The sequence below is a fragment of the Ambystoma mexicanum genome, chromosome 5q (genome assembly GCF_040938575.1).
Source record: "Ambystoma mexicanum isolate Mex_15411 chromosome 5q, UKY_AmexF1_1, whole genome shotgun sequence".
NCBI classification, from domain to species: domain Eukaryota; kingdom Metazoa; phylum Chordata; class Amphibia; order Caudata; family Ambystomatidae; genus Ambystoma; species Ambystoma mexicanum.
In genome coordinates this window covers 1,344,276,437-1,344,304,239 of record NC_090933.1, presented here as the reverse complement: position 1 = coordinate 1,344,304,239, position 27,803 = coordinate 1,344,276,437, and the positions used below count along the sequence as shown (strand labels likewise).

Here is a 27,803-nt window from a genome sequence, read left to right as displayed (position 1 = left end):
GTAGATGTTGAAGAGCCACGGCGACAGGATAGAGCCTTGAGGGACGCTGCAGGTGGAGAGTGTGGTAGGGGAGAGAAAAGGGCCTAGTTGAACCTGAGAAGGTTGGTCAGAGAGGAATGAGGTTAACTAGTCCAGTACCAGACCTATGATGCCAAGGGTGTCACAGAGCTGATTTGTCAACATGAAATGTTTGACCGTGTCGACGGCAAAGGACTTAATGATGTATATACAGACAGATGTCCATGTGGCATAGACAGGGAACCTATTACTACACAGAAGCAACTTAAAGGTGTACGTTGGGTAAGTAATGGAACGCACAGGAGGGTCCTTTTATATACATTGCCCCAGGGATTTTCAGTACACAAAGAGGGCATAATGGTATGAAAGGGGATTGAATGCGTCCTGCATTGCTGGTGTATAGAAGCACCCGCCCCTATGGCTAAGCTTCCAGTACTCATTGTGATTATCTACTTTCAGGGGCCACTCACTTCTTAAAGGGGTGGATATTGTATGCAGAGATGGAGCGACAGTGTATGCCCCCTTCACGGGAACTGTCATGAGCTTGGAGAGGACCTATGGAGATGAAAATGACCGGCCAAGTGGAGAAGGTTTCATGTTTGTCGGTTCAGGTAAGTGAGCTTCTGTGGAAGTTTGCCTCTTGTGTCTGCTCAGACTGTCCGTCTGTCTGCCCCCCATCCCTTAAATGATGACACAGCAGGAAGCTTCTAACCTATAGCTAACATCTCTTTACGATGCTATCGATTAACTAGGGAGCCTCACGGATTATGCGTCCAAAATGTGTACAGCTCTGAGTTCACTTTGTGGTTTTTGTGGATGCACAGCAGGATTATAAGGTGGCAGTCTGTGGAATTGTAGGTACACCCTCAGCGTCCCTCCCCGGTCTCAAGCATGCATCACCATAACATACGAGGCGGGAGGCCGAGAGAGGTTCAGAACACCTTGATTTGATTTGATTTGTTTTGATTTATTATTTATTATGCGCACAATGGACTCTTAGGCATAATGGCACGTACAGACAAACAACAGACTTAAACAACATAGAATACATGTAGAAAAATAATAAAGACAAAATAAGAAACAAGCTAAATGGTAGAGCACAAACGCTAAAAGTAGGGGCCATTGAAACTAAACATCATACAGATTGGTCATGACAACGAGAAATACCCAACAAAGAACTGGGGCCTAAAGTATCAATTTGCAGTTTGAACAGCCCCTAAGGATGTATTTGCAAGCTCTTAGATATGAGGGGAGATGACTGGAGCCACAGCCCACTAATACACAGTCAATGGATTGCTGTGAACACCAGTTACTAAGATCAATCCTATGGACAATCTTCAAGTCCAGTGTTCTGAGCACTCCTGGCCCAGTTCTTTGCCGTAACCTGGCAACCTGTTTCTCAGTGACTCTTTGGATTCTTTCCCCTCCACTTTCCCAACATTAGTTATTATGAAGTTCCTTTGATCCAGAACGAAAGATTTAATGCCCATGTTCTCAATGTTGGGCATTAGTTGCTTCTTTGAGTGAAGACTGCGAAAAGACAACTGTTTAAAGATTGATCCTGCTTATTGTTTAGTTGAAATTTGGTGGGGAATAGGCACCAAAAGTTCATGTTCCTCCAGTAGGGGAGCGGCAACCAAGGGAACCAAAGTCATAGCAGACTCTTTAACATTGGTTGGAGTTAAGGTGTCGGGACTCCCTCTCTCCTGCGCACCTGCTTTTTGCTTGTTGCTAAAACTACCTGCAGCCTTAATCCTGGTTTGTCTAGGGACCAACTCCAAGGTTCCTGTTTGGTTAAAAGCTTTGTGGGGATGACAAATCCGTGGATTAGTTTGGCGCTGGTTGGATATGTTAGTCCATAGTGTCACAGTTTGTGCGAGTTGGTTAAATCAATGATCACGTCTAATGTTTTGTCATTACAAACATTATTTATTTCTTGGTTGGTTGGCACCAAAAAGAACATCATTGTATTAATGAATGACCATTTTTTGACATGGTGAAAAACAACACAGCCGACGCGCGTTTCAACCTTAGTCTTTTTCAAGGCCAATTAAGTTTGAAAGGTGAATTCTGGAGAGATGTGGTCGGATCCTCCCAGGTAAGGGCGTCAGGGGGGCTGGATAGCCAGACGGTGCCGAGTTCGGCCAAAGCGTCTGACTCTGCCTTACACTGTCTCTTTGGCAACCTTGGTGGACCCTGTGCAGGAAAAGGGAGGTTTGTAACCATTTTTCAGATCCTATGGATGCTAATTGTGAAGACTTCTGCTGATGACCAGATAATGGGGAGCTCATGTTGGAGCCAGTGAACAACATCAGTCTTTGAAAATCTTCCATATTGGAACATGCAGAAATATCCATGAAAAGCTGTTCCTTAAACTCCAGGCCGTTAATAACTTGGGGTCAACAAACCCCATGTCCATACTATTTTCCCCTATCTGGACAGCATTTAGACAATGTTGGAATCCCCCAGACTGAGCCTCGATCAAGCTATGATCTTCAGCCCTCTTGTGGTCCTTGTTCAATGGAATTGTCCAATTTCTCCCTCCTTGCTCTTAGAGATTTACTTTGGGATGTGGGGACATTAACGAACATGAGGGAGAGCATACCACTTTTTCGTACTTTTTTAGATCACTCAAGATATCTTTATTGACATGCAGGATTTTAGTGATGGGGAATTGCTCTAATAGGAGCTTCTGTCTCCTTTTGGCACTTTGTGCCAGGACTTTGGATAGCCCGTTATCTCTTCGGCGCGGGGTGAACAGTAAAGGACACGGCATGACCTCTTCCCTGTGGCTTCAGAAAGAGGAGTAGACATAACAGGTCCCGGGGAGTAATCAATTCCGACGTCCATATTCTTCAAGTTAGATGTTATCTAAGCCACTAAAGCAGCTAGGGCGAAGCACAGGAGGCAAGACCGGTAAGTGAAAGGTTACTTACCACTCAACATTGCCGCGGCCCGACAAAGCACCAGTAGCGAGGCCACCACACGCAGCAGAGAGGTGCACCCCGAAACCAGAAGCACCGAATCTTCTCCACAGATGGATGCAGCAAGGCGACGGCTCTGGAGTACCAAAAGATTTAAGATTTACAGCTGGTCTCAGTGGTACACAGAGGTTAGGTGCTGCGAGAGAAACGCCAAGTGTGATACTCGCTGCACTCTGCTCCATAACAGCGAGGCGTTTAGAGGAGAGGGCCCTAAGCAGAAGTGAAGATCACGCCGCACTGTCTAACACAGTCGCCTCTGACCCGCTCAGTCATGTCCATGGTGATCCAGTGTTCCAGTTATTCATTCAACTACAACCACGAACTGAACTCCCATTCCTGCTACCCGCCCCCCCTTTCCGCATCCATGTGTCCCCTGTCGCGTGACATGTGTACTTTGATGACACCACACCCCCGATACAAAACATGAAGTCCACTCTAGTTCATTTCCTCAATGAGTCTTTGTGGTTTCTTTCATGCTCGTTTGGGATCTCTGGTCCCCTATGTCTTCACGGACCTCTCGAGGCCAAAGCGTATCTCTGTACTGGAGTCTTCTCTGTCCCCTTCGTAAGATGAGTCCCTTTCAGCATTTGCAGCGGGTGAAGATCTATCAGCGACTGGCACGATTCCAGGCTTCCTCCAAAAGTGTGAGGAGTTCCTGGATGTGGTTTTCCGGTCACTTTCAGCGGTAATGAGGGACCCTTTCACTTGAACATCGGTCAGGGGTTCTTCTCCGAAAGCAGCCATGCTCTTGCAGCTTTGAACAGCTTTGAACTTGTTTGGCTATGACCACATCTCCAGGCTCTAGGTCATTTTCCTTAGCTCTCCTGTTTTCATCGGCCCCTCTCTTCATTTCCTCTTTCTTTCGGGAGTCTTGCTCTCGCATTTCCTGGTCTCTACTGTATCTTTCAACCTTCCGGTTTATGTGCTGTATCCAGGTCCGTACACTTCTCCCAATCATCACCTCGGAGGGGGCTTTCCTGGTGGTGCTGTGAGGAGTGGTCCGGAAGTCTCGCATGACTTGGCAGAGCATCTTTTCCACGGGTTTCCCTGTTATTCGAGCAATTTGTAATGTTCTCTTGATGTTGCTCATAAAACGCTCTACTGTGCCATTGGCCTGGGGCCACAGTGGCGTTATCTTCCTGTGATGGAATCCCATGTCTTCGGAAAATGTCTTAAAGTCCTGCCTTGTGAACTGGGGCCCATTGTCCAACTTTACTACCTTCGGGATGCCATAGATGGTGAACATTTTGTCGAGAGCGGGGATGGTGTGGAACGCTGAGGTGGATGGTACGATTTGGATGTCTGGATAACTGCAATATTCATCCATGACTACTAGTATGTATTCGCCTCCATCTAGTGGTCTGAAAAAGTCCACAGCTATTTCTTCCCAGGCTCCTTCTGGCGGAGCTGTCATGCACAACGGTTCTGGTCTTGTGTGGGGGTTTATGACGGCGCAGGTGGGGCAGTGTTTCAGTAGATCCTCTACTTGCGCTTCGAGATGTGAAAACCAGAGCTTTTGTCTAAGCATCTTTTTCGTGGACACTATGACCCTGTGGCCTTCGTGTGCCAATTCCAGAACTTTCCATCTAAGATTTCGGGGAATTACTGGTTTGGTGCCCTTTAGCAGCAATCCTTCTTCAGGTTTTGCCAGTTCGTCTCTGATGGCAAGAAGACAGGTGATGGCTTGCTTAACATCTTCCATCGTGTTTTCCTTCAATTGTCGGGCCTGTTTCCAGTGTCCAGTCTCCAGGCCGCTCAGGATGATCTGTATTCCCTGATCGTTGTTTGTCTCTTGAGATATTTGATGAGAGTGGAGGCCTTTCGGAGTGCTCCCGTGTATCACGTATCGGATGTACTGGTCCGCAATGGATGGAGATGGCTGGGATTCCTTAGAGGGATGTCATGACAGAAAATCAGCTGGGTTGTGATCTTTCGTTGGTCTGTGAACTATATTGAAATGATAGTCCTGCAGTCTCAAGGCCCATCTCGCTATGTGCGGCGGCATCTTGGCCTGCAAATTGCCATATATGAATAGCAACGCCTGGTGGTCTGTGACAATTGTGAAGGGTTTCCTGTATAAGAATAGGTGGAAGTGCTCACAAGCCCACACTACTTCTAGCCCTTCCTTTTCAGCATGTGAGTAAGCTTGTTCGGTTTTGGACAGGCTTCTGCTGGCATGAGATACAATGTGTTTTGACTGGTTGCCTCTCTCATCAAGTTGGGTCAGAATGGCACCAAGACCCACTGGACTTGCATCCACTACCAGTTCAGTGGCTTTCCTAGGGTTGAACTAGGCCAAGTTCTTGGCATCAGATATGCGTTGCTTTATTATTGGAAAGCCTGCTGACAATTTTCTGTCCACTTGAAATCCGCATTTTGATTGTGGAGTGCCCTAAGCGGTTCACTGACAGATGCAAAGTCCTTTATATAACGTGTACAATAGCTTGCTAGTCCAAGAAATGATCGTAGGTCTGTTGTGGAGTTGGGTGGTTCCGCATCTGTGAGGGTGTCTGTTTTCTGAATTCACATTTCTCCTTGTTCAGGATGAGGTGGGCCTCTTCGAGGGCCATGAACTCTCTCATGAGAGTGTTATCGTGTTGCTCTTCGTTCTTCCTGAACACTAGGATGTCATCACTGTAGTTCAGGCAGTTGGGTATATGTTTAATGACATTATGGATCTCAGACTGAAATATTTCCGCCGCTGATGAGACACCAAAACTGAGACACTTATATCTGTATAAGCCCAGGTGGGTGGCAAAAGTGGCGATGTATCGGGACGTATTGCTGAGCTCTAGTTAATGGTACCCCTTGTTGAGGTCCAGTTTGGAGAATATGTTGTCCCATTAAGGAGGTGCACCATGTCCGTGATGTGTGGGGCTTGATGGCATTCTCGGAGTATGGCTTCATTTGGCCGTCGCATATCCACGCATATTGTCAAGTCCTTCTTGCGTACGGGCACTATGGGGGATACCCACAGTGTGGGACCCTCTGATGGTTCGGTGATGTCTGCTTCCAGTAGCTTTTTTAGTTCTTCCTCCACTTGTTTTTGTATGTTTATGGGGATTCCCCGATAATATTGTGCTACTGGGATGACTTTGGTGTCAATATGCAGGTCAATTTGGCAGCCTTTCAACTTTCTCAGTCCTCTGAAGAGTGTGGGGAATACCTGCTCGATGTTTGCGGAGGGGTCTAGGTACCATAAGTCTAGAGGACGTGGATGAGGCCCATGTCGATTGCGACCTTGTAGCTTAGGATACACCCACTCTCGGTGGCGGCTTCTAGAACGTGCATGGGGATTTATTTGGACTGTCCCTTATAGCTACACGATGCAGTGAAGTAGCCTTTGCACTGTAGGGGTGTCTTTGAGCCATACGGGTAGATTAATGCTTTTGCGGGTCGCAGGCGTGAGGCGTGCAGTATGCTGTTGTATATTTCCTCACTTATCACATTCACAGTGGCCCCCGTGTCCACCAGGAATTCGGCCTCCGTCTTGTTGATCTGTATGATTCGTGTTGGGCTGTGTTTTTTGCTGTCGGTTTGCCCAGCGCATATATGTATCCTTTCCTTTGTGGTTCTTCCTGTGGCTTTTTGTTTCTTCTGGAGTTTTCCTCCAAGGACACACTAGAACCATTGTCAGATTGTGAGTGTTCGACCAGATATCTGACATATCTCCTGGGTCTCCGCCTTGGCCTGGACGTGGGTGGTTGACTGTCTCACTAGTCTCTGGTGGTCCGTTCCCGTCTTCTGTCCGGCTTTTCATCTTTGTGCCTTCGTTGAGGGGCTTCATGCACCTGGTTGACCGCTCGGGGCAGACTTTCTGGCCTTTGTTCCTTGTCTTGTGAGGGTCTTCCTCTCACATCTTGTTGCAGTATATATTGCAAACTGCTTTGTAGTGGTTGTCCCCTCCACAGGCTGCACACTGCTGACCCATGGCCGGCCACTGTCCTTCGTGCGGGTACTCATAGCCGCACCTACAGCAAAACGGCTCAGCATTCCCTTTTGCGGCCCCTTCTAATTTGTTGACGCTCTCATGCTTGCCGTGAGTGATCTTAATGTCGTCTAACCCTTCTACTTGTGCAGCCAATGCAGCATCTGAGCGAGCCAAATGCAGAATTTCTTCCAAGTTGTGTAGTTTTTGTATAAGTCGCTTTCTAAAATCTGCACTCTCACACCCGACTATGATTTGTGAATGCAGTGCCTCTTCGTTAGAGTAATTATTGAAGTCGCAATTCTTCATCTTGAGCCTCAAACGCATTACGAAGGCGTCCATGGTGTCACCCCTTGCTTGTTTGGTTGTGTGGAAGATGTGTCTCTCGTAATCCACATTTGTGTGTGGCGTAAAGTAGTCGGTGAGTGTTGATTTTAGGCTTGTGTAAGTGTCAGTGGCACTTGCGGGAAGCTCGTCAACAATGTCCCTGACATTCGAGCCGATCGAGAATGTCAATAGGCTGTGTTTTATTTTTTATCATCTAATGGGCCAATGGCCTTTAGGCATACTTCAAAGTCTCTTATCCACCTCTTCCAGTGTATGCCTAATGTGCCAGAGTCAGTGAGGTCGAAATTTGTGGGTAGCTGTGTCATAAGGGTGTCATGCATCCTGGCGGGGAGTGCTTTGGCTGGTGTCAGCGGGACAGTTAGTGAGTCTGACATTGACATTCTGACTGTCTATGTGATTTATCAGACTGTGCTTTGTGCAGTGATCCCTTGAAAATTCTCTCACTGTAGAGACTGACCTTGTTTTCTTGTGCGCTTGATGTGTGCTGCCATGTGTAGAATCAGGTTTCTGGATCGACAGATGGTGAGGCCACGTGCTCTGGTGTTTTTGCAGTCACTGCATGTGATTTCCATGTTGGCAGGAGATGTACTCCGACCGCGCAGAGTTGCTGGATGAGGGGGGGTGCACGTACTGCCAAAGATAGAACTAGATTTCTGAGCGGTAGGACTTCCGCTACAACAATACCACATTTGGCAACCATTTGACACTTGGCCCCCTCCAGGGAACTGGGTCAGAAGAGAATTTCCGGCTTCCTCCCAAAAGGATGGAAATCCACATGGGCCATGATGTGATAGGGAGTCAATAGTGAAACCTGCGTCCCCTTTTCCACTTTTCCCCTAGTCTCGGTTTCTGGGATTTCTTCACCCGGCAATGGGCTATTGGACAACTCCTGCGGCCGGGGAATGGGTTTAACAGTCTTGGTGGGGCGTGATGGATCATCGAGAGCAGACTGCTCAGGATACGCTATGTTTCCCCCCTAACAGAGGGGTGCACGTTGTGATTACACTCTGCTTGGGAGAGTGGTTGGTGGGGGCACAGATTTCATGCCTTGGGTGGGCGGGCACACACTTGTGCTTTCTTCAGACTTGGTGAGGGTGGCTGTGTTTTGCATGGCAGACACCCCCCGCCCCCCATGAATCCATGTTATCCTTGCTGACAGGGGCGCTGAAATATCCCAGGAACTGAGTCATCTCACTTAGTAGTGAGTAGGCTTCACTGATGACTTTGCAAAGTTCATGGACATGGTTGTACAAACTGCATGCAGTGCAACTACTGTCAGAAGTAACATATTCTGTTGTGGGGGGAGAACTGGGGCAGGGGTAGAGAATGCTGTCGTGTCAACGGTATCATGGGTCTTGGAAGTGGCACAAGTGTCAGATGTTGTCAGATGTTGACATAGCCAGTGAATCCATCAAATACACTATTACCTTAAAAATCAATGCCACCATTCGTGTCAGTTACTTGATGCGCCAGTCTGGCCCGCTTTAGCCACTGGCACTCGCTATCAGAGTAGTCACAAAGCAATTTGCTTGGTGGACCTTGATTCTCACCTTAAGCAGCATGATATTGGCCCTTAGTCAGGGGCATAGGAGACACATAAAATCTGGGGGGGGACAGGGGACACCTTGGGGACTTTGCTTTTTTTATTTATTGTGTTTTAGTCAAAACTTGACTTTTCACAAAATTAAAATAAAAATAGCCGTACGTATTAAATTACATATATCATCACTGTATAAAACAAGAGAAAACAAAAAATGAAAACAGAACAAAATTAAGAAAAAGAGAAGCAGTACAGAGTATAAAATCCTTCAATTTGGCGTCTCACGGCAGAAGACTCAGTTGGCGTAAATATGTTACCACTTCCCATGTCAAAAGGCTTTCATGGCCTGAGCATAGCTGGTCCCAAAAAGATTGGGTGTCCAGCCACCATTCCTTGTCCACAAATCTTACAAACTTTACAACCCTTTTCTTTACAAGCCATTACACAGAAATAAGTAGTGAATACTGAAATGTGGGCTACTTATTTGCTGTGGCGAGCAGCAAATCAAAGGAAGTAGGAATCTTTGCCCGTAATTTTGTGTGCGTGTACCCTGTGTGACTTGTTTGTTCTGCGGCAGTGCCTCTGCTTCATTAGTAGCCAAGTAAGCACTCTAAATGCTACACATACAAGATGTTTTTTCAAGTGTACTTTAAAGTGTACTATTTCCTCCCTATCAGAAACAAGTGGACAAGTTAATGGTTAACATAAATAAGCAGGGGTGGACTGCCCTGCAGAGAACTCTGGAGATTTCCCAGTAGGCCTGTGCACCCTGGGCAGGGGTGGACTGCCCTGCAGAGAACTCTGGAGATTTCCCAGTAGGCCTGTGCACCCTGGGCAGGGGTGGACTGCCATGCAGAGAACTCTGGAGATTTCCCAGTAGGCCTGTGCACCCTGGCCTTCTTTTGTGTGGTGACCTATTTTATTTGCACAGTTTCTCATAGGAAAAGGGTTGGGCTTTCTGAAAATGTATAATATGGGGCCACTTTGAACATTATTTCCAAGGCCTCTTTTGGTTCCCAGTCCACCACTGAATTAGTAAACCTCCAGTCTTGTCAAAGATTAATAACAAAAAAACTCCTTGTTTTTTGGAAACATGTGTAGCACTTGGACATGTTTGCAGAACCGGATGAAAGCACCCCTTTCAAGTAAAGTGCATTGTTGTAATATTGAAGGTCAACATGATGATATACTGATATCGAATTCTCAAGTGCTAAGGGGGTGTATGTTGGCCTTGACGTCCCCTAAGGAATCATTGCAGGCTTTGCCCACTCCTGCACTTTTAAACACCCGTTGGCAGGTTTACAATCCAAAACCAAAAAGAAGTGGAGACATTTAAGGGCAGCTTAGAAAACTGACTATGCTTCTGAGCCCCTGAAATCGGCCCACACCCATAAGACTCTTGGGGGATTGCTGTGTACTCAATGCCACTTGGCATCAGGGGCGGCAAGATCCGGGGTTTTGTTTTCCAGTAAAGCTGCACTTTCGGTTTCCTTTTCTTACCTGCTTACTGCAGTGCAAGTTTCATTTCTCAGGGCCCAGAGGAGCGCTTTCTGTTTCTCCAGAATGGGAGAACAATGCTGCTATTTTTAAGGCTCAAGAAACAAAAGGTCGGGAGGGCATAGGCGGGGTGTCGGGTGGCGTGGGAGGGAAAAATACCTAGAGAGCAAGAGTGAGAGAAAGCACCTGCGCACACCTAAATGCCAGACTGACGGATTCAGGGCCACCTAACACTTTCGCAAAGAGCCTGACATGTGACATGTCTGTGACACCACTGATTGCACGCATTGAAAGACATTGGGCCTCATTTTAAGTTTGCTGGTCCAGTAACAACGGTACAGGTAAGCTTGCCGGTACCGTTGTTACCGGACCCGCAAACTACAAGTTCTGCTCGCGTGTGCCTTCCAGCCCGCCAGGTCTCACCTGGTGGGCGTACCGCCACCCGCAAGCAGAGCATGTCGGATGCACCGGCACCATTCAGAAATGGTGCCGGTGCATCCAACCTCCCCACTCCCATTGAGCCCGTTAGGGCTCAAATGGGAATGGGAGCATTTTATTCTGGGGCCCGCGAATGGGCAATTACCGGGTCCGACAGGGCCGTAATGACCCGATAATTGCCCATTTAGGGGGGCCGGAAAAAGTTGCAAGTTTGGCGGAAGCCTGCCAGTTTCAGTGGCAAGGCTACCGCCAAACTTGTAATGAGGCCCATTACATTAATAATTAACAAGCATTGGCAATGCCAACAGTTTGGGCTTTTGTGTAGGCATGGGAATGTTACTTGCCAGGCACTGCCATAGTGGCATTAACCGGGCATTGACGGTAGAAGCTCTAAAATGGAGTGCCTTGCCATACAAGAGCTGTGCATGGCCTCTGTATAATACGTATAGACAAGTCAAAACTGTTGGCTTTGCCAGTGCTTGTTTTTAACAGGACTTCGGTGAACGAAACGCATAGTGGTAATACAACGAATGGCTGAAGGCAGACCTGGTCAAGGCATGTTTATTACAGCAGCAGGTTTAGAACTCCAATTAATTTATTAACGCTCAGAAGACTGCTCTGGAAACACACTGGCAGACACTTTGGGCCACATCACGAGTTGGTGGGATCGCGGCAGTAATTAGCATTACCGCCAAACCCCCGGCGCTATTAGCGCTGGATCACAAGTTTGGTGGAATGGTAATTCCCCATTCCCCATTGGGTCCATTTAGGAATTCCCCATTCCCTATTGGGCCCAATGGGGAATTTTCAGCGCTACTACCGCCGGCGGTATTAACACACGCTAATAGCACCGAAAATCGGCAGATTTACCCCCAGCTCGGATCTGTGGGTAAATCCTGTAAACCCGTGATTTGGCAGACCCTTAAATGCAGTGGTTATAGCGTTACCGCCGTATTTAAGGGTTACCGTCAAATTCTTGATGAGGCAGTTTGAGCGTTAAGTTTTAGGATTAAAGGGAGCTCAAAGAGTTCCCATGGGTGGGGAGGAGCAGGAACTAGGTGAGAATTGCCATTGGGATTAGCATGGCCATGTGCTGTCAAAAGGTAGGAAAATACATCACCTACAAGCTGTGAGTCCCTCCCACCTCCTGTGCCATTTCTCCCTAGCTGTACTCGAATACAATATTTTTGGCTTATAGGTATCCCAAACTAAAAATGAACAATTATCATCTGATGTGATGTATTTTACATTATTACAATAACTTCCAGAAATTAATGTTCAAGACGGATTTGGACAACTGGTATAAAATGTAATGTAAAACAAGCAGATGTCGTCCTTTGCAACTGAGCTAAACTTTACCATGTTCAAATGTTCTCGCAAACAAACCTCTAGTTTATGAAGAAATGAATCTCAATAAAATGTGTAATGTTAACAGATATTATTAAAGTGCTCACAAGAGTAGACATATACAGACATAGTCTGGGGGGGATAAATGTCATTATATCCGCCCACGTATAATTGTGGGGGAATTTGTCCCCCCTGTGTCCCTACGCCCATGCCCTCATATATCCCCAGGCTCCAGGCCCTCACAGTGCACACCAAACGTCCTCAGTAATCAGAAGCTGGCGGGAATCTTTAGTACAGATGGGCAGCTCCTTCCGCTGGCCAAAGCTTCAGGTGTCATGGCTGTCTACAGTACGCGAACACCCAGCAGGCGCAAACACCCTTGCCCTTTCCCCTGAGGACGCAAACACCCTTGCCCTTTCCCCTGAGGACGCAAACACCCTCGCCCTATCCCCCCGTGGGTGCAGACACCCTCGCCCTATCCCCCTTCGGGGGCAAACACCCTCGCACTATCCCCCCGCGGGTGCAAACACCCTCGCCCTTTCCCCTGCGGGCGCAAACACCCTCGCCCTTTCCCCTGCGGGCGCAAACACCCTTGCCCTTTCCCCTGAGGACGCAAACACCCTCGCCCTTCCCCCCGCGGGCGCAAACACCCTTGCCCTTCCCCCCGCGGGCGCAAACACCCTCGCCCTTTCCCCTGCGGACGCAAACACCCTCGCCCTTTCCCCTGCGGACGCAAACACCCTCGTCCTTCCCCCCGCGGGCGCAAACACCCTCGCCCTTCCCCCCGCGGGCGCAAACACCCTTGCCCTTCCCCCCGCGGGCGCAAACACCCTCGCCCTTTCCCCTGAGGACGCAAACACCCTTGCCCTTCCCCCCGCGGGCGCAAACACCCTCGCCCTTTCCCCTGCGGGCGCAAACACCCTCGCCCTTTCCCCTGAGGACGCAAACACCCTCGCCCTTCCCCCCGCGGGCGCAAACACCCTTGCCCTTCCCCCTGCGGGCGCAAACAACCTCGCCCTTTCCCCTGCAGACGCAAACACCCTCGCCCTTTCCCCTGAGGACGCAAACACCCTCGCTCTTCCCCCCGCGGGCGCAAACACCCTTGCCCTTCCCCCCGCGGGCGCAAACACCCTCGCCCTTTCCCCTGCGGGCGCAAACACCCTTGCCCTTTCCCCTGAGGACGCAAACACCCTCGCCCTTCCCCCCGCAGGCGCAAACACCCTTGCCCTTCCCCCCGCGGGCGCAAACACCCTCGCCCTTTCCCCTGCGGACGCAAACGCCCTCGCCCTTTCCCCTGAGGGCGCAAACACCCTCGCCCTTCCCCCCGCGGGCGCAAACACCCTCGCCCTTTCCCTTGCGGACACAAACACCCTCGCCCTTTCCCCTGCGGACGCAAACACCCTCGCCCTTTCCCCTGAGGACGCAAACACCCTCGCCCTTCCCCCCCGCGGGCGCAAACACCCTCGCCCTTTCCCCTGCGGACACAAACACCCTCGCCCTTCCCCCCGCGGGCGCAAACACTGTTGCCCTTCCCCCTGCGGGCGCAAACACCCTCGCCCTTTCCCCTGTGGACGCAAACACCCTCGCCCTTTCCCCTGAGGATGCAAACACCCTCGCCCTATCCCCCCGCGGGTGCAAACACCCTCGCCCTATCCCCCTGCGGGCGCAAACACCCTCGCCCTATCCCCCTTCGGGCGCAAGCACCCTTGCCCTATCCCCCTGCGGGCGCAAACACCCTCGCCCTATCCCCCTGCGGGCGCAAACACCCTCGCCCTATCCCCCTGCGGGCGCAAACACCCTCGCCCTTCCCCCCGCGGGCACAAACACCCTCGCCATTTCCCCTGCGGACGCAAACACCCTCGCCCTATCCCCCCATGGGCGCAAACACCCATGCCCTTTCCCCTGCGGACACAAACACCCTCGCCATTTCCCCTGCGGACGCAAACACCCTCGCCCTATCCCCCCATGGGCGCAAACACCCATGCCCTTTCCCCTGCGGACACAAACACCCTCGCCATTTCCCCTGCGGACGCAAACACCCTCGCCATATCCCCCCATGGGCGCAAACACCCATGCCCTTTCCCCTGCGGACACAAACACCCTCGCCATTTCCCCTGCGGACACAAACACCCTTGCCCTTTCCCCTGCGGACACAAACACCCTCGCCCTATCCCCCCGCGGCCTTCACCCTTGTGGCTGGTCCAGCAGCATTTGATGAAGCAGGGGGCGGGGTCTCACGCCTTCACCCTTGTGGCTGGTCCAGCAGCATTTGATGAAGCAGGGGGCGGGGTCTCACGCCTTCACCCTTGTGGCTGGTCCAGCAGCATTTGATGAAGCAGGGGGCGGGGTCTCACACCTTCACCCTTGTGGCTGGTCCAGCAGCATTTTATGAAGCAGGGGGCGGGGTCTCACGCCTTCACCATTACGGCTGGTCCAGCAACATTTGATGAAGCAGGGGGCGGGTTCTCACGCCTTCACCCTTGTGGCTGGTCCAGCAGCGTTTGATGAAGCAGGGGGCGGGGTCTCACACAGATGGCAAATAGCAGCAAGAACCGACTGGGAAAGCTTGCCATTCCCCCTGTGGGTGCGAACACCCTTGCCCTTTGCCCCCAGCAGGCGCAAACACCCTCACCCTTTTCCCCCGTGAGTATTCAGCAGAAGTCGAATAGAGAGAAACTATTCTGCCAGAGCTGAATAGGATTGTTTTAGCCAGAATTGAGCCAAATACTTACTCGCAGCTGAAGTTCAGTACACCTTCACTGTAAATGCTGATCTTGGCAAGCAATTCCAGCAAGACAAATCTCAAAGGAGACTGGCCATTGAACTGAAGACGTTCAGCGGCCCTCTTCAAGATGGCAGCCACTGTGAGTCTAAGTTCCAGCCAGACAGTTCTCAAAGAAGAATGGCCATTGAACTGAAGACATTCAGCTGCCCTCTTCAAGATGGCAGCCACTGTGAGTCTAAGTTCCAGCCAGAAACATCTCAAAGAAGACTGGCCATTGAACTGAAGGCATTCAGCTGCCCTCCTCAAGATGTCAGCCACCGTGAGTCTAAGTTCCAGCCAGACAAATCTCAAAGAAGACTGGCCATTGAACTGAAGACATTCAGCGGCCCTCCTCAAGATGGCAGCCACCGTGAGTCTAAGTTCCAGCCAGACAAATCTCAAAGAAGACTGGCCTTTTAACTGAAGACATTCAGCGGCCCTCCTCAAGATGGCAGCCACCGTGAGTCTAAGTTCCAGCCAGACAAATCTCAAAGAAGACTGGCCATTGAACTCAAGACATTCAGCGGCCCTCCTCAAGATGGCAGCCACCGTGAGTCTAAGTTCCAGCCAGACAAATCTCAAAGAAGACTGGCCTTTTAACTGAAGACATTCAGCGGCCCTCCTCAAGATGGCAGCCACCGTGAGTCTAAGTTCCAGCCAGACAAATCTCAAAGAAGACTGGCCTTTTAACTGAAGACATTCAGCGGCCCTCCTCAAGATGGCAGCCACCGTGAGTCTAAGTTCCAGCCAGACAAATCTCAAAGAAGACTGGCCTTTTAACTGAAGACATTCAGCTGCCCTCCTCAAGATGGAAGCCAACGTGAGTCTAAGTTCCAGCCAGACAAATCTCAAAGAAGACTGGTCATTGAACTGAAGACATTCAGCTGCCCTCCTCAAGATGGCAGCTACTGTGAGTCTAAGCGTGGAGCAATCAGCCAAGAAAAGAACACTCTCCCCTCTCAGAATCCTGATCTTGCATTCCTGTGCTCATTCGCAAATGTAAAGCAACATATTGTGATGCAAACAGAGTTCAGTCACACGTTATCTAGCAAGATTCATATGATTGCGTTTTAACATATCTTTTACGCAATGCAGATACACACAGCTGTCACCGCCTATTCACATGGATTTCAGCCAGGAAGAGTGTGCATGGTGCGCTCTTAATGGACTGAATGCGAGCAAGACCCTGTCAAAGGGGAACCACAAAGGAACACTTAAAAAAAAACTGTGTCCGCATGATTCATTCTGCCAAATGGTGGGTACCAACATATCACTTTATAACATTTGGCCTTCACTTCTGCTCGCCTATTCAGCTGAGAAATTCTCCGCTAGCATCCTTTGCGGCCAATATCTCCTACAAATAAGGAAAATCAGACTTTCTCTCTCTCCCCACTAGGGTGCCTTCATGAAATGAAAATGAACTAAGCAAGCAAGTTGCAGTTTAAAGCGTTCAAACACTTTGCATAAAGAAATGGACATCAGGAGGGATAGATAACAAGACGTACAGAATAGATGGGCACTGCAAGATCTTCAAGATCTGAACGAGGAAAGGTTTAACATTTGCCAGACACCTTTTCAATTATAAATACTCACAAAGCCCCAGTTCAAGACAGCGACAGTGAATGTGAGAAACAACGCCGCCAACAACATACCAGCCACCACTCCCCTCCTTGTGCGGATTCCTATAAAACACCCACTCCCGTTTACCTGACCTGCTGCCACCGCCAAAACTCCCCGGCCAACAGAGCAACTGGCTCCCTACCAACAACAAAATCCTTCTAAAAACCTTGTTGCTCACCCATAAATCTCTCAACAATGCTGCCCCCATCTACCTGGCCGAGAGATTCCATAAACAGACCTCCCTGAGACCACCCAGATCAGCTAACAGAGATCGCCTCTCCATACCTAGTTTCCAACGTTCCACAATCGGAGGCAACAGCTTTCCCGTGAAAGCAGCCAAATTGTGGAACTCCCTGCCTCCCACACTGAGAATAGACCAATCCTACCAAAACTTCAGATCCAACATCATTATGTGGCTGAAATCTAATGACCAGTAAATGATAACTCCTGTTAAGCAAGCAGTTAGGACTCACTGCGGCGGTACCTTATGCCTGTATGGAGTGTCTCCTTCCTTGCTTCCCTGGACCTGCTACCCTTGTGGTAACTATGACTGCCCTACTCACTGCCGTATTCTTGTACTTATCTCCGCCCACCCGGTTATATCCATAAACTCCTTAAACCTTGTATATATTGCTTCTGTATGATGTCTGTATCATTTGTATATACCTCGCTTGTATCCTACGCCTGCAAACAGGTACCATCTGTATATACCTTCTTGTAATTAATGACTTGTATGTAGTTTCTGTACCTTTTCTGTTGTAACTAAGCCTTGCATATACCTGTAACTGCTGCGCCCTGTTACCCTCGGGTATGATGCACATTATAAATAATAAACAAACACACCTATATAATGTTCAAACCTTACTCCAGCTGCTGGTCTGTCTTCTTCTTCCAATTCATTAATCCACAATAATATAAGTGTGCGTTGAGAGCAACCGAAACCGCAGAATAATCGCACAGTATCACGGTCGGCGGTTTCGCAAAGTCATGTGGCAACCTCCAGCTCAAAAGCCAACTCTGTCAAAAGCGATGAGAAATATATTGCTGCCAGAAGATGGGGATATTACTCTCACCTGGTCTCTGTGGGGACATTGGGGCACGGTTGGAGCCCTCCCTGTATTTGGCTTCCCTGGATCTTGCTTTACCCCCAGCTGCAGCGATTTGGTCTGGTCAGGTTGCTGGCAATGCCCTTGGGGAAAGATAAGAGGCAGTGAGAATGCTGCGACTGAACTGCGAGCCCCCTCGACCCCCTCGTGCCAGATGAGATACGCAAGTGTTTCACCCATAGGCTCTCACCTGTTATTTTGCAAAGATGAGCTCTCCGTCCTGCTTCTCTTCAGCAGGGGCGTTATAGACAGACCCAGGTGCTTCACTGGTCCGTATGCGTAATGGCCGAGACCAGTTTCAACCAATCCTCGTGGGAGGTAAGTGTTGATAACAATGATTATTGTCTGTATGCTTCTGTAAAGTCTTTCCCAATGATTATTGTCCGTATTCTTAATAATGTCTTTCTTTTCTCCAATAGGTGTTGAAGATGGCTCTGCTGAGTCGCGTTGCTGACAGTGGACCCAAGCAGTGTCCGAAATGGATGGAGCAGACCCCACTAGAGGGTAAGTAGGGTTTCTAAATGAAACACAAGGCTTAGGTGTTGCGCGGCCAAGCGTTAAATGTTTATGCGGTTTCTATCCTTGTGCTGTCTTTATTTCTTGCAGGGACGGCCTGGCGTCGGAAGATGGAGAGCGGCTATCCGGGAAGCTGTTCGCGGCTGCGAGATGGAAGAACCACGAGGGTGCCTGACGAGAAGAAGACTTCTGTGTGAATGAAGACTCCGACAGGTGAGGAAGAGGCGCCCAACAGTAGATGGATTCGAGAAGACAGGTAAGGTGCGCGCTGAAGAGACTGGTGTGAAGCTCGTAGTGCTTCAAGCGGTGGTATGGCTGGCTTCAGGTAAGGTGCGAGCTGCGGATGCCGGATCGAGATTGGATGCGCTCCGAGCAATGGTATAGCTGGATCCAGGTAAGGTGCGCGTTGAAGATGTACAGCTGGAATCAGGTAGGTGCGCGCAGAAGATGTGAAGCTGGAATCAGAAGATGCAGAGCTGGAGACAGGTAAGAGCTTCAGACGGCGGTAAGCGTTACGCTGCATACAGCAGATGAACGAGAAGCCTCAACATGCGGGTGGGGCCGGCTTAAATAGTCTGGTCCTAGCCACTTCCCTTTAGCTCTGCCTTGTGGCCCCACCTCACCACTCCCATGGATGATTGCACGTGCCTTCCAATGCTTTCTAATGGCCACAGCCGGCCTGGATACACGTGCCTTGGACCCAAAGTGTGCAGAGCACACTTTCTAATGAGCCTGGCGCCAAAGGCGCCAGGACAGGGTCCATTTGGACCCTTTGGAAGGAGTAAATAAGGGCCCTTGGTTAGTGGCCATGACAGGGGACAACACAGGATGTATGACACAGTCCTCCGGACCTTGGAGCTTGACTTGCGAGATGGTTCCATACAATGACGAACGATTCATCGCAGCAGTACTGGAAAGCACAAAACCAGCCATGTTTGCTCTGTGTATGCAGTGGGTGTGAGAGGAGGAGGGAGCCAGCCAGCTTGTCAGTCTCACAACAGTGACCTAGGACACACCCACCATCCATTTCCCGAGCAACCAAGGACAATGCAGCATGATGTTTTCATGGGCTAGACAGTGAATGCAGCTGTCATCTTTAAAACAAATGTTCATGACTCAATACTACGGGTCAGCTACTAAAGAAACCGTAACGTTTATAATTATCACAAAAATCTCTGGAGATGTTAACACGTTACAATTTGGAAACATGTTTAACGAATACATATTCTCTTTGGAAAAGTAAAATATTTTCAAAATATGAGCAAATGTTTGGATAACACGTAATTAAAAAATATTATTAATATTTTTAAGCCCTACATTTCAAAACAAATGACTTGGTTTTGGTGAATCAAGGATTTTCCTCATGAGCTAACAACTAAGTGCATTTCCAATATGGCTGCCAGCATGGAAGAGGTCAGACCTCAAAGAGTTCCCATGTAATTGTAATTGGTTATTTTTTTATTTTATTTTGATTTATATTTCAGGGAAGCCTGTCATTTTATCAAAAGATGTCTTGAGATTTCTTTTGAAGAGTCTTTCTTTCCGGGTTCTTCTAAAAAGGCTTTCCACAGATCAAACTAGGTGAGTGATGCGGGGTACGACGGCCACAAAGAGGTCATTGCGCGTTTTGTCCACTAAGCTCGCTGCGTGAAAGCGGCCTCATTTAGGGGTGGTCTCGTTGATCTGTGTGAAAGCCAGTTCGACTAGGATCGTCATGGCCACCGTCCACCGTGTGGATTCTCCGGAGATTAATCTGTTCCACATATCGTCTTCCTGGGCCATCAAGGGGTTCGTAATCAGCTGTAACAAATAAGTGGTTCTGTTTTGTTTGGTGCAGGGACAAGTTAGCACCAGGTGCCTGAGCGTTTCTACGCTCTCCGTGTGTTCACATAGCCAGCAGATTTGATTTTCCACCATGCCCCGAATGGCGGTTATTTCTTTTGTCTGCAGTATGCTCAGTCTCGCTTTCATGAACAGCAGTCTTTTTTTCTTTTCTGGAAATTTGCTGACATACTTGATTGGCACTTTTGGTTTGTTAAACGTGGGCGGAAGGTGTCGTAATAGTTTGTTTTCAGCTGCTGCCTGCAATGTCCTAATCCAGTCCCTTTCTTCGAGTTTGCGTTTGATTTTATCCAGATTTTCTTTTAGGTCTGTTTCCGTACATGATATAACTGATAAACTTTCTTCTCTGATTTTGGCCCATTTCTTGAAAGCGATGCAGTTACCGTACTCCAGTTCTTCTTTGATCAAATCGTAGATTGGCAGAGAGTCTGCTAGGATGATTTTTCTGAATAGTCTCATTGCACTGAAATTGGCTATCGATGCCAATGATAGCAGTCCCAGTTCTCTTCTGATAGCCGCGATTGCCGTTGATTTGGGCAGCCCTAGGACAGCTTTCCAGTCCATACATTGTATTTTGTTCCATATCGTCTGAGGCATGCTGAGTGAGGCCTCTGTTCCAAAGATTAACGTCGGCACAAGTTTCATTTAGTAAAAATGGATTGCTGGGCTTAGCGAAAGTTTGCCAAATTTCCTGTCCAGTGTTCTCATTTGCGCTGACAGTCTCTTCGCTTTGTCCCAGATTGCTGCTTGCATTGCCTGGTCGGTTTTTGAGTTGTCTAGTTCGAACCCTAGATATCTGATCTCTTTGACTTTTTCAATTTTGATATCATCTAAGTGCCATGACTCTGCTCTTGTTGATTTTTTCAATTGTTTCTCAAGTATCATGATTTTTGTTTTATTTTTGTTTATCTCCATATGATTTGTCGTGATGTATTCTGTAAGGTTTGTTAGTTTCCTTTGCAGTCCCACTTTAGTCTGGTCGATCAAAATTACGTCTTCAGCATATAGTAGGCGGGGGATGGTGGTTTTCCCTATTTTTGGCGGAAATGTTCTGATGTTTTCTTCAGCGTATTGCAAGTCCCCCGGAAAGGTGATAAAGAGTGCCGGCGCGAGTGGGCAGCCCTGTTTTACTCCTCTTTTTACCTGGATTTCCTCCGATAAGGTTCCCTTTGATTAAGCTTCACTCTTACAGTTGTGTGCGAGTGTAGTGCGATTAGAGGATCGAGCACCGATTGGGGACAGTCCCAGGCTTCCAATTTCTTCCATAACAGGTTTCTGTCTATTTTGTCAAATGCTTTTGACAGATCAACAAAAGCCAGATAGATCTTGGGTGCTCCTTCTTTTACTTTAGCTTTTAAGATGTTAATTATCAAGATGTTAATAGCTGTTGATCCATTTTTTTGGAAGCCGGTTTGCAGAGTGTCTTTACACTTTGCAGATTTTTCCCAAATCCTCCACTGGTCCAGAATGAGCGAAGAGACGATCTTTCTCATAATGTCTAGTAATGCGATTGGTCTGTAGTTTACTGGGTCTTCCCGACAACCCTTCTTGTAAATCGTGACGATAACAGCTTTTAGTCAAGTCTCTGGAATTTGTTGAGTTCTTTCGCATTCCTCGAAGATCTTTCCAATCAGCTCTGCCCATTCTTTTGGAAATTGCTTGAGGGTGGTGTTTGTTAATCCATCTGGACCTGGAGCTCTAGATGATTTCAATTTTCTGATTTTTAATTCGATAACTTCCGGGTTCGAGTTGGACTCCCAAGTCGTGGTTGTAGTTATTTCGGTCTGTTCTACTGATTCCTTGGGCTCTTCAAACTCCCTCGAAAGGTACTCGATCCATTTCGCTTCTGGGACGGCATTTGTCGGAGCTGAGTTCGATGTGAGGTTGCTTTTTTTGATTAATGACCAGAAGTTGCTGGATTTGTTTGTTGCCAGTCTTCTCAACATTTCTTCAGCATCCAGTTGGTATTGCGCTGCTCTAGTTTGTTTCCGCCAATTTGCGTATCTTTTTACTTCAGTTTTCCACTCCTGCCAGTCTTGTTCTTTTTTTGAGTTTTTTGCCCTTCTTTTTAGTTGACGCCCTAGTTTTCTTTGTTCTACCAGCTCTTTGTTATATGCGTGGGCGGTGTGGGCTTGGGCGTCCTTCTGACTCCTGCCGGTTTCTTGTAGGGCAAAAGCAATGCGAGATAATTTGGTCTCTCTTTTGTCTTGCTTTGTTGGTTAGCTGATGTTTTTTTCTCCCAGACCGATTTTATTTGTTCGAGGTTTGCTTCCGTTAGGCATAACCGTGTTTGCTGGGCATTAGTTTCTACCGTGGCCATGTAGACCTGTTTCCTTGGTCTCCACCCACGCCAAGTGCATGTGAGTAAGTTGTGGTTGCTATTTATCATTTTTATGACTTCGAAGCTTGAATGTTTGTTGCCAGGGCCGAAGAGATGAAGATGTAATCTAAGGTCGCTTTAGAAGCACCCCGTTCCCAAGTTGGAATGTTCAGTTGGCTGGGGAATAGGGCCGCTGTATTTTGTAAGTTTCTCGAGCTGATTACTTCCATCCAGGCTTTTCCACGTTCCATGGTTGCGTCTGTCCACGTTCCCTGGTTTTCTTTGTTGCATTTTGCGTTAAAGTCACCACATACCATTATCTCCATTTCGTCAAACTCTTCATATAGCTGATCGATGGTCGAACTCATCGTTGAGCAGAACTCTTTTTCAGTCGTTCATTGGGGATTCCAGTAGCAATTTATAATTGACAAAGTGTTGCGTTTTGGCCTCTTGCCGTTCTGGGTGGATGGGGACCATGTAGTCAGGGTCACCAACATTTCATATGATTCTCTCCATTTCTTCGGCGCTTCGAGACCCAGGCCGTTTTTTATCGCAGTTAGCAGCCCAGATGATGGTCTTCCTAGGGATCCCCTCGTTGCTGCTGCGATTTCCAAACAGAATCTGTCCAAGGTGGGTTTCTCTAGCAGCCATGTCTCTTGTAGACATAAAATGTCGAAAAAACCCAGATTCACATCTCCCGGCGTTGTTAGGTGATTGTGTCCTCTGGTGTTCCAGGATCAGAGGGTGAAAAGATCCTTGTCGGGCCGTTTCTCGATGGTCGACGTTGTTCCCACTATTTCGAGGCCCGGCCCTGCTCGCTGCTATTTTGTAGTTTCCTTAGACCAGGTAGATGTAAACCAGTCCCACGGGCCTCTTGAAGGTGTAAAGTTCCGTGTTTTTTGTGGGCTCTTCTGGTCGTCCGCTTTTGCGAAGAAATGCCTAGTTGGATGTGGTGTTCGGTCTTCTTTTCCACTTCTTCTGTTTGGTCTAGTTTCGTGTGGACGATGGTTGTCGTCCACGTTGCTACTTTTGCGCGAATTTGGGTCTGCGTGGTTCGTGGCCCCTCTCTGGTCTTGTGAAGCGTCTCTACGGTGCTGTTTGATGTCTTCATGCGCGTTTTCTTTGTCCTTCGCCTTGTTCCATCGGTTGTGCGTGATAGTGCGCTTTGTAGTTTTTGAATTTTGTTATTTTCCAGTCTTGCTCCTCTCATTTGGTCTTTATCATTTTGGTCAGCTGGAGTCCCATCGATGCCATTTCTTCAAAAACTGCTTTGTCCATGTGGGTGATGCTCTCAGCCTTTACATGTAAATAGGCTTTCTCCGTCTTGCCCTTGTGATATGGCTCCACCAACTCGATATCCCTTGACCTCACATCCCTAAGGGATTTTGATTTTTTCATGATCTGAAGGATGGTTGGTCGGTTTAAGATTAAGTACTCTTTTGTGATGACTTGTTGTTCGAGTTTAAATAGGCGGGTGGGACCCTTGTTTGTCGTTTCCGTTTTCCTCTTCTCTCCCGAGGGAGATTGGAGTCTCGGATTACTTCTACCTCTTGCACTCTCTTTCCGTCTGGATGGATTGTTTGCTTTCAAATGAGTACTGATGGACGTGACAACGTCGCCTTTTTTTGCGGATTTGTCCCTTTGTTTCATTTCTTCCCATTTGTCCTTTTCCTCACTTGAGGCTCTTTTTTCTTCGCTGTTGTTTTCTACTTCCCTCGTTATTTTGGCTGTTACGTTGGAAGTTAAGTTTTGTTTTCTGTTATCCGGGTAAATTGTTTCCCGGTGCTGTGATACGTTCATTAGCGGCGAGTCTGTCATGAATTCTTCCACTGTTCGTGGAGATCTTTGGGCAATGTTCTTCGGGGAGCAGGGATCATCCAGGATTACGATCTCATCTGTTTTCACCTCTCCTTTTTTTAAAGTTATGACCGATTGTCCTGGTAGTAGTTTAGTGACCACAGGGAGTTTGCCGGATGTGCTCGCTCTTGTTTCTTTTTTTTTGTTTATAGAGAAGTTTGTCTGGATCTTCTCTGTAATGTCCTCCGGGCCTTTTTTCCCACTGAGCACTTTCTGGGTTTGGGCTTCCGGGCCTATTGTTCCACTGTGCAGCTTCTGTATTTGGAGTTCTAGAAGGTTTCCCACTTTTGAACCCTGAGATGGTGTAGGGTTTCTAGTTTGTTGCTCCAGACGTTCAATTTTTCGCTCAAGCGCCTCGATTTTTCTTTCCCAGTTTATTTCCTGGATATTTTTCTGTGTTTCTATGGCCGTTATATAGCTTTCTACATGGGCCATTTTTGCGCTCATATTTCCGAGGATTGCTGTGTTGTCCTGTATTTCATCTTTTAGTGCTTCATATAATTTACAGAAGGGCGCTAATACAATTGACATTGCCGACATGGTTGCTATCATGTCCGGTTTCTGGTTTGAGGTGTCTTTGTGAATGGCCGCGGCAATGTCGCTTAGCCGGCGATTTCTAGGAGAGGTTTGGGTTTTCTCAGCTCTTTTTGGCGTGCCTGTAGTGTGTGGGCCCCGGCGTTCTGTTTGTGAAGTAAGGTCCTGGCTTGTTGACATTCTCCCCGCCTGTAGCTTCCGAGGTGTCCGTTGGGGTTCCCAGTTTCTTGTGGATGGTAGGGCCGCTGTTTGGAGTTCCATGATTAAGTGCGGCTTCGTCCATGCGAGCCGTTGTTCGCTGTCATCTGTTAGGTCCAATGGTCTTTGGGTTTCCTCCAAAGACAGGCTTGATACGTGATCTTCTACGGTCGCCTTTGTCCTTTCATCCTTGTTTGTTATTGGGGTTTTTTACTTCTTTTTGTTGAGCTCGATCTCGAGCTTGAGAGTTTGTAATTTCTGTATCCGACGAGATCTTGGGATTGGAGGATTCCATTTGTCTCTCCCGAGGCTGATCCTCCACCCTGCTCTTGGACTGGGCTTTGGTTTCTCTCTCATTGCTTTTTTCTGTGCATGCTGAGACGTTTGATTTTTTTTCCATAGATGTAGCGTTTTTAGTTTGGGTATCGTCTGTTTTTCTTCGTTTTGACCCTGGCATGATTTATTTCGCTATTTCGAGCATCTCTGCATCTGATACCTCTGAGTCCACTGTTAGTTTACGTTTGTACTGTTGGGTAAAGAATGTTTTTAGGGGGCAAGATAGTAGCGGTGCCGGAGGTTTTGATGGTCTTTTTCTTTTAAACATCTTTCCTTCTTCTCTACTTTTTGTGTTCGAGTCTTTTATACACCTTTTATTACCTTGAGTTGAAGTTGCCTTCCGAGGTGTTTGGTTTCTCTTAGATTTGAGTTTTTTCTTTCTTTGTTGATTTGCGCCGGTCTTTGATCTCTCGTCCTCTGTTTCCTTGGTTGAGTCCTCCTGGTCACTTACTCTGTGTGCGTCCCCTCGTTTATTACCCTGTTCAAAGACTTCGTCACTCTCTCTGTCTGAGGGCGATTCATCGGAACTGATTTCCACTGGTTCCTTGTTTTCCTTTACCTGATTTTTGTACACGTCTGTTGTGTTTCTCTGGTCTGGGTCTTGGCTTTTATGATCTGAGTTAATCATTGCCTTGATATTCAAGGTTTTCTTAGGGCTGTCCATTTTTTTTGCTGTTCCCATGGGGGAAAACGATGTCTTTTTTGTTCCTTCCTCCACGTTGTTTTGGTTCTGCACATTTGTCCCCGGTGCATCCACTGGGGCTTGGCTGCCGGGGGGGTTAAGTCCTTTCTCCAAGGGGGTGTTACATGTAGGGGGAGTCATTCCGCTGGCTGCTGCGTCGACGTTGTTGGGCATCAGGTTACCCGCAGGCTCCTTCAAACTCGGAGTCTTCCAGACGTCGTCCACCTCCTCACTCCGCCCTTCCCCGCCCGCCCCACAGCAGAAGCCCTGCAAAGGTGGCGACGCCGGTTGTCCTCCGACAGCCCTGACGCCACCACCACTCGTCTCCAGGACGGCGGCTGGGGCCCCCGCTGCATCGCGGGCATTTGAGAAGGCAGCTGGGTCAGCTATGCTCGTTTTTTCTCTCCCGGCCAGCCCGGCTGGGTTTTCCCCATGGCAGGGCCTCTCCACCTCTTCCACCTCCATTTCTGCCGGCTGGCTTCCTCGCGCTCCACGCTCTGCAGGCACTGCGTCGACGGGGGCATACCCGACGGGAGAGCTCGGGCTCGCAGTTTCAGGCGCGCTTGCGCTCACCGGCGTCGAGACCACAGCCGAAGCCCACAAAGCCGGTAGGCCCGTTAGTGCTTGCCTCTGATGCGTTTTCACTATGAGATTACCTCTGGGGGTTCTTGCTTTTTCCGCTCTCTTGACCACAGCCCCAGAGGTGTCTGAGGCATCAGCCTCCGATGCCCTCATTTTCTGTGTTCGTTTGGACGTTTGTTCTCCGCGTTCCTCCGACTCCAGGTAGGACGTCTTGGCCTTTCCTACTGGTGGTGTGGGCGGACGCACTTCAGGCTCCATCGCGCTTTTACTCTGCGTCTGCAACGGACTGCTGCAGACTGCCCTCACCTTGGCTCGCAGCTCCGCTTACCGCTCTGCGGTGTTCTGGGATAATTAACCACTTCCTGGCACAACGATGTGGTTGGATTACAGGACTGCTGCAGACTGCTCTCACCTCGGCTCGCAGCTTCGTCCAATTGAGTAAGGGTAATCCCAGAAAGAACTAGTTACTTATACCGTGCTTAATACCCAGAGGTTTCTGAACGCGGACCCAGGGATCGAACCTGTCTGCTCCATGCCTTCTTACTTCCAAGACAAGCACGTTGCCCCTGTGCTAGCCCCCAGACACATGCAGAGAACCTTTGGGCGGGGAAAGGCAGGAAGTGGTGGAATTAGCCATAGGGATTAGCAAGGCAATGGGCAAGGAATGGATGGGGTTTATAACCAAACAACACTGTATCCCTCCACAATGTAATTTCTCTGTGCCCCTCTTCAAAAGCCCTTCTCCCTATGTATACATGATTCAGTATTTTAATAAAATAGATTGGGCTTTATAGGTGTCGCAAGCCCAAACTAATAAAAACATGAAAACGAACCCAGAAAAAGGGGTCACTAATTTATTTTGCCACTGGGAGATGTGCTATTGCATCTCATCAATCACAAAAATAACATCCTTGAGCAGTGTCCCCGGAGAGTCCTACATGTATTCATTCATGTACTAACACTTCAGCATATGCGCAAAACAGTCCAAAACAATAGTTGAAACAGCCTCTGGAAGATGGTTGCTACAGTCCTACAAGTTGTTTTTTTGCTTTTGTTTTTGGCAGAGCAGTATTGGAGGCAACAAAGATTGCACTGTGAATAATATGCAGACTTGCAGCAAAGGGCACATGGCTTGTTGCGGGAGATCACAAACGTTGATGACAAGTATTGCCCCACTCTGTAGCAATGCTCTGTCCAGGCCGCTCAGTGACTGAATATCAGGGCTCCAAGGTCTGCTCTCATTCAGTGGCCTGACCTTCTTTCATTTATTTATTTGGGTATTTGATATTGCACCCCCCTAGCTCCTAGGAGTGGCAGGGCCCTGTGCACAGAATATTCAATGTACC

The 27,803-nt window shown here is 48.5% G+C and overlaps 1 protein-coding gene across 4 annotated transcripts in view; it reads left to right on the top strand.

Annotated features, from left to right (window-relative positions):
• LOC138498119 (leukocyte cell-derived chemotaxin-2-like) overlaps positions 1-27,803 on the top strand; it is a 430,369-nt gene that overhangs the window by 294,155 nt on the left and 108,411 nt on the right. For 3 of the 4 annotated variants that reach the window (XM_069621983.1, XM_069621982.1, XM_069621981.1), the window contains one exon: positions 478-629. In XM_069621983.1, coding sequence (XP_069478084.1) covers positions 478-629 — 152 coding nt within the window. Of the gene's footprint in view, positions 1-477; positions 630-27,803 lie in introns of those variants that run through there. The other variant, XR_011278697.1, reaches the window with a different exon arrangement.